Source organism: Leptodactylus fuscus, chromosome 4 (genome assembly GCF_031893055.1).
Source record: "Leptodactylus fuscus isolate aLepFus1 chromosome 4, aLepFus1.hap2, whole genome shotgun sequence".
Classification (NCBI taxonomy): Eukaryota; Metazoa; Chordata; class Amphibia; order Anura; family Leptodactylidae; genus Leptodactylus; species Leptodactylus fuscus.
The window spans coordinates 203,888,076-203,894,961 of record NC_134268.1 but is presented as its reverse complement, the minus strand read 5'-3'; the positions used below and the strand labels follow the sequence as shown (position 1 = coordinate 203,894,961).

General features: G+C 45.6%; 1 protein-coding gene across 7 annotated transcripts in view; it reads right to left on the bottom strand.

The window, feature by feature from the left end:
- Positions 1-2,629: 2,629 nt before the first annotated feature.
- The window catches only part of ARHGAP21 (Rho GTPase activating protein 21), a 117,449-nt gene continuing 113,192 nt past the window's right edge, over positions 2,630-6,886 (bottom strand). For all 7 annotated transcript variants that reach the window (XM_075271680.1, XM_075271677.1, XM_075271676.1 and 4 more), the window contains one exon: positions 2,630-5,234. In XM_075271680.1, the coding sequence (XP_075127781.1) occupies positions 3,564-5,234 (1,671 nt within the window). In that variant the 3' untranslated portion in view covers positions 2,630-3,563. The remainder of the gene's footprint in view (positions 5,235-6,886) is intronic.

Below are 6,886 nucleotides of genomic sequence, written 5' to 3'. Positions count from 1 at the left end.
TTGGGTCCTGTACTAGTTGCGATAGGTAATTGTCTTTTATTACTGACAAGAACCTGTTCCCTTTGTTGGATCTGCAGGTTTCTGCCTCCCAGTTGATATCTGGGTAGTTGAAATCCTCCATAATAATGACTTTATTCTGCTTTGCGGCCTCATCTATTTGTTCTATTAGTATATTTTCAGCTTCTTCCATTATATTTGGAGATTTATAACAAACCTCTATCAGTATTTTATTATTATTTGTTCCACCCGTAATCTCCACCCATAAGGACTCCACATAATCATTTTCCTCCCAGATGTCCTCACGCAGGACTGGCTTAAGGCTGGATTTTACGTATAAGCAAACCCCTCCCCCTTTCTTATTTGTACGCTCCTTTCTAAACATACTGTACCCTTGTTTATTTACAGCCCAGTCATAGCTAGAGTCCAGCCATGTCTCACTTACCCCCACCATGTCATAATTGTCTTCCAACATCATCACTTCTAGTTCCTCCATCTTGTTAGTAAGACTTCGGGCATTTGTATACATACATTTCATAGATTTATCTTCCCTACTCTTCCACTGCCTACTGACTGCTCTAACCCCACCCCCGCTCCACCCCCAGTTACAGTATCTAGCCCTCTTTCCATTTCTACCCTATCTTGCCCTCTACATCTGTTACCCTCCCCCCCCAGTTTAAACACTCCTCCAACCGTCTAGCCATCTTCTCCCCCAGCACAGCTGCACCCTCCCCATTGAGCTGCAGCCCGTCCCTAGCATAGAACCTGTAGCCCACAGCAAAGTCGGCCCAGTTCTCCAGGAACCCAAACCCCTCCTTCCTACAGCAACTCTTGAGCCACTTGTTTACCTCCCTAATCTCCCGCTGCCTTTCCTGTGTGGCTCGTGGAACAGGCAGTATTTCTGAGAATACTACCCTGGAGGTCCTTGCCTTCAACTTGCTCCCTAAATCCCTGAAATCATTTTTAAGGACCTTCTACCTACCGCTTTGTCATTTGTGCCAACGTGCACCATGACCGCTGGATCCACACCAGCCCCACCCAGTAATCTGTCAACCCGATCTGCGATATGTCGAACTCGAGCGCCAGGAAGGCAGCACACCGTACGACGATCCCGGTCTTTGTGACAGATTGCCCTATCTGTTCCCCTAATAATTGAATCTCCCACTACCAGCACCTGTCTAGTCTTCTATGCGCTCCTATCCCCCTTCTTACTGGAGCAGACATTCCCCTGGCTTTCAGAGGAAGTGTCGTGCTGCAGCAATGTTACCCCTGTACTAACATCCCCCTCATCTGCCAACTTAGCAAACTTGTTGGGGTGTGCCAGTTCAGGACTAACCTCCCTGGCACTCTTCCCTCTACCCCGCTGCTTTCTGTCACCCAGCTAGCTGCCTCAAGTTCCTGCACCTCCATGCTACCATCCCCCTCTGCACTTGCCCCAATGAGTTGCTGCTCTGTAAGCAAAAAACTTCTTTCCAAGTTATCAATGGATCGCAGTGTTGCAATTTGCCCATTTAGATCCATGATCTGGGCTTCCAAATGTGCAATGTGCTTGCATCTTTCACAACCGTATGCCCTCACAAGTAGAGCATACATGTTGCAAGATGCACACTGGACAGCATTGGTAAATATGGAGCTCATCTTACCTGATGGGGAATATTACAGCAAAACACACAAATTCAAATAAAGAGTGAAAGGGTTTTCCTTGTAAAGTCCCTGAATCTTAAAGAGGACCTTTCATCAGATTGGGCACAGGCAGTTTTATATACCGCTGGAAAGCTGACAGTGCACTGAATTCAGCGTACTGTCTGCTTTCCCGATCTGTGCCCGGTGTAAAGCGCTATCGGTCCCGGTACTGTAGCGCTTTACAGTCAGAAGGGCGTTTCTGACACTTAGCCAGGTATGTCCGTCTGCCCAGCAGCGCCTATCGCGCTGTGCTGTGGAGCGGGGAGGAACGCCCCCTCCCCCTCCTGATACTAGTCTATGGACGAGCACTGTGAGCAGAGGGAGGAGGCGTTCCTCCCCGCTCACACTGTACAGCGCGATAGGCACTACTGTGGAGAAGGAAGTACCTAACGGACTGTCAGAAATGCCCTTCTGACTGTAAAGTGCTACGGTACCGGGACCGATAACGCTGTACCCCGGGCACAGATCGGGAAAGCCGACAATGTGCTGAATTCAGCGCACTGTGGGCTTTCCAGCGGTATATAGAACTACCTGTGCCCGATCTGATGAAAGATCCTCTTAGTCACACTTAGACCAAACCACACTCGCAAGCTCCCACACTCGCTTTATACTTCGCTTTTTTTAAAGCTGCTCCAAGCAGGCCAGAAAGCTGCAACTGTTTCCACTGATTTCACTGGTTGCAATGCACATTTTTTTATTTTATTTTCCCTCTGAAATGTCTTTGTAGTATGGGAGGAAATCCACGCAAACACGGGGAGAACATACAAACTCCTTGCAGATGTTGTTCCTGGCAGGATTCGAACCCAGGACTCCAGCGCTGCAAGGCTAACCACTGAGCCACCATGCTGCCCCTTGTTTTAATTTTTGTGAGACTTTTTTTCTTAGGCAGAGCTAATTTAAAAAAAATATAATTTTTGCATTCAATTAAAAAAATAAAAAAAAAATCACCAAAACAATTTTATTTCCAGTGTTTAAGCGGCTATGCACACAGGCATGTACAAGATGGTATCAGATCGTCATGCAGAATTATACTCTTTTCGATGAAAGAAACCAGTTTCACCCAGCAGTTACTATCTACATGCCTATCTTACAACATTTATATCAAATCCGGTATCTGAAGAAAAGATACACCATGTAATATATATATATTTATATATATTTCTATAATACATTAAGTTATTACTGTATCTTACAGAAAGATTAAAAATTCAAGTCACAATAAAACTGTATTAAAAGTTGGTATATAAAAAACTCGATTCTACCGGAATGCACAACGAATGGAAGCGCTGAGTCCACCTGTTAAAATCGGTAAAATTTAATGAAATCTGGAATCTGATAAAATGTTCTGTTCACAACAGGTCTCTCCAATTAGCATGTAACAATATGGCACCCTAGCACACCAGATGAATTCAGAATGAGGCACTTTTCTTAGTGACTAAATAAAAAAAAACCCCCAAAAAAACGAAGAAAAAACAAAAAAAAAAAAGGGGGACATTATTACATATGTTACATAATGAATGTCTGCTAACAAGAAAACCCTGGGTTACAGAAGCCATGATGCACAATCGAGAAGCAAAGACGATTCGTTCAAATTTTTGCAAGTACTTCCATCGAGAAGTTGGGTTGGGGTTGTTGCGGCCGCTCTGAAGACTTTCCACAGGGCCTGTGAATGAATTCAGCCCTCCTACGGGGCTGCGGACAAGTAAAAAATAAAAAAATAATTCAGGCACAGAACAATATAGATTGGAATTTTTACTCAAGATATAGGCAAGCTTTAAGCTCGCCGACTTGACATATTACATTACAAGCTCCGTCGGGCCACTCGGAGATAAGACTCAAGCCACCCACCATGGAACTCCTCCGGAAAATTGGTTTGAAGTTCTTTATAGGTACTGGTAGAAGGTAGACCTCGCCACCTGAGTACCCGAAAGCTTATGTGGGTGAGCGTCCACCGCAGGACTAAAGTTACTTTTGTTCTTGCTCTGGTAGCTCTCCCCATTTAATTGATCGCTCGACTGCGGAGACGTCAAGTCGGAGATATTTTCGCCTCCGTCGTTGGAGGTGGCGGAGATGACTTGGGATGAAGATGGCGGTGGGTTTGGCGCTGAGGACTCAGTTAATTTAGTGTTCTGTAATGGCGTCTCCTCTAGATGGACCGTACTGAGTTCAGATGTGCTAGTGCGTAAGCGCTCTCGTGCGAGCCACTCGGAGATGGAGAGGTCTTGCGATGGACACTTTGGTTTCAATCGATCCACGGCGGAAAGTTCATTCTCTGTACCGCGAGAGGGCTCGTGGATTTTCCAAGAATTTAAAACACTTATTTCGGCAAAGTCTCTCTGCCCTCCCAGTGTGTGCCTCCTCCTAATATTCTTCTTCTTTCGATTTTCGTTGGCGTGTGCTTTTTGACTTCCTATTCCAAACATATCGTCGGCGGAAGCTTTAAGGCGCAGTTTAAGTCTGTCCGTTATTTTAAGCCTCCACCCAAGTTCATGCTTTTCTGGGTCACTTTTTATTGACAAGTCTGTTTTGCCAGAAAGCATTCCTTTGTTGACGACCTCGGCCACATGAGACGTTGCCGGGGTTTCGTCATTTTTGCCTTCCGTTGAACATTCGCTGTCCGTCTTTTGCCGTGTAGACTTTTTTCTCGATAAAGTATCACATTCAATGAGTTTATGAGAACTGAAACGTCGGCTGTCCATCCGTGGGGTTGAGCTCCCCTCGGTGCAGCTGGCACTTCCTTCAGAGTTCCTTCGGCTACTACGAGAGAGCTCTTCCACCTTTCCCCGACTTTGCCTATCGTTTACATTACTCGACGCATAAATTGGAAAGTCCGTTTCACTGTCCGATTCCACCGGCCTGCCCTCGCTTATTAATTCACTCCTTTCGTCATCGGCGTCGTCACCTTTGCTTTCCGCTACCGATTGAACCTCGTGGTTTATCAGGTTTGGTTCCAGCCCAACCGTGTATAACGTTGATGATGTTGTTGAGTAGTCGGAGGTGATGGAGCTCACCTCGGCGGTCAGAAAGTCGTTGCTTCTTGTGTCGGGGCTAATGATGATTTTAGGTTTTGGTCGATGTGTGGAGGCTTGGGATGAAGTGCTAAGCACAGTTCCTGAATCCGACATGCTCTCCTGGGAAGGGAATATTTTTTTGTTATCGGACTGTTCAGCCAGTCGTTGTCTCATGTCTGGAGAACTGGTGGGCTTTAAAGGAGTCGTTGGCTCATCAGAAGGTGTACTGTCCTTCCTAAGTTTTACATCCACACATGCATTCGGATCGTTTTTGCTTAGATTTTCTGTATTTATATTCAGTGTCAGTGCTTTGGGTTTTAGAGGCACGTTGTTATTTTTTGGAGTTTCACTTTTGCTACTCTCTGACTTTCGTGTTTCGCGAGGAGAGTGATCCCTTCTGTAAAATACGTTGTCTAGCTCATCCTCAGAACTGCTTGGTTGAGCCTTGTCTTTTTGCTTCTTGCGCTTTCGACTGGCAGCAGCAAAAATAGAAGACACTAGCAGCTCTCTGCTATACTGATCTTTTCCAGATCCCCAAGAACCCTGCAAAAATGGAGAGAAGTTAGGTTTATATGTAATCTGATAGATGTTACACATAGAAGAAAAATATTTCTATTGGACACACGTGTGGTAGGCCAAAAATGATACCACACTATGCACCTTGACCAACGTGGAAATTTGTATAAAAGCAAGCCAAGACTGAAATGAGCAACAAAATTTGTCATGTATCCTTAGTCTCAAAAAGGGTTGCCCAGCCCATTGAAATTTTTTATTTTTAAAAGCTCAGAATGTTCTATGGTAAACTGCTTTAGGCTCATACACATGACTGAGGTTGAGGCGTGGGTTCTTATGATGGGGGCTCCGATGCTCCATTCTATTCTGGTGACAACAGTGTAGGTCCAATCCTGCTTAAGGACATCAGAATGGACTGGACTCCCATTGACAATGGAGGATGGAAGACGCTCTGATGTCATCCTGAAACCTGTCCCCCCTCGGCGAGCACACTTGGTCATGTGCATGTAGTCTTAGGGATTCCCCACCATACCAGTGCCCATACTTCCTGGCTCTATGGCCTGACCAACACAACAATTGCATGTTCTTATGGACATGTGACTGCTGCAGTGAACACTACTGAGGTGGCCCATTGTAGCTACTGATTGGTTGTGAAGGCCATATCTGTGTCAAACTATTGTAGCTGGAGACCTGAATACCAAAACCAGAGAGGTACCTGGGATGCAGTGCCATGGGAGTGATTGAGGGAGTGGAAACAATCTGAGTGTTCAGACACTGATGGCATAGCATTAAAGGGATCCTATCATTGGATACCCTTTTTCTCTGACTAACAAGTAGGAATAGCTTTAAGAAAGGCTATTCTTCTCCTACCTTTAGATGTCTTCTCCGCGTCGCTGTTCGGTAGAAATCTGGGTTTTCTTCGGTATGCAAATGAATTCTCTCGCAGCACTGGGGGGCAGTCCCCAGCACTCAAACAGCACTGGGGGCGTCCCCAATGCTGCAAAAGAACTCTCCAGTGCCGCCTCCATCTTCTTCTGGAATGCCCTCTCCCTGAGTTTTCTTCCGTTCTGAGTTTTCAATTTTCTAGGCCTTGGGCAGAGCTGACCACAACAAAATGGCCACTTACACTGTAATATAGCGTAAGCGGCCATTTTCTTGTGGACGCTTACACAGTAAGCTGGAGTAAGCGGCCATTTTCTTGTGGACCGGGCTCTGTCCGAGGCCTAGAAGATTGAAACCCAGGACGGAAGAAGAAACAGAGAGAGGGTGTTCCAGAAGAATGTGGAGGCGTCGCTGGAGAGTTCTCTTGCAGCATTGGGGATGCCCCCGGTGCTGCAAGAGAACTCATTTGCATACCGAAGAAAACCGGGATTTCTATCGAACGGAGGTGTGGCGAAGACATCTAAATTTAGGAGAAGAATAGCCTTTCTTAAGGCTATTCCTACGTGTTATCGAGAAAAAAAAAAAAAAAAGTAGTATATCCAATGATAGGATCCCTTTAAAGTAGGACACTGAATGATTTGTGGAAAGCAAAGGATTGGAAGCACTTCTGTATCAGCAGGTTAAAGTGGCTGTGGGGGCATCATAGACCCTTTTATAAATTTCACCTACATAGATGGGGCTGCAGAACATCAGCAAGTTTCCAATCTACTTAGCACCCTACACAATTACATTGATGGTCT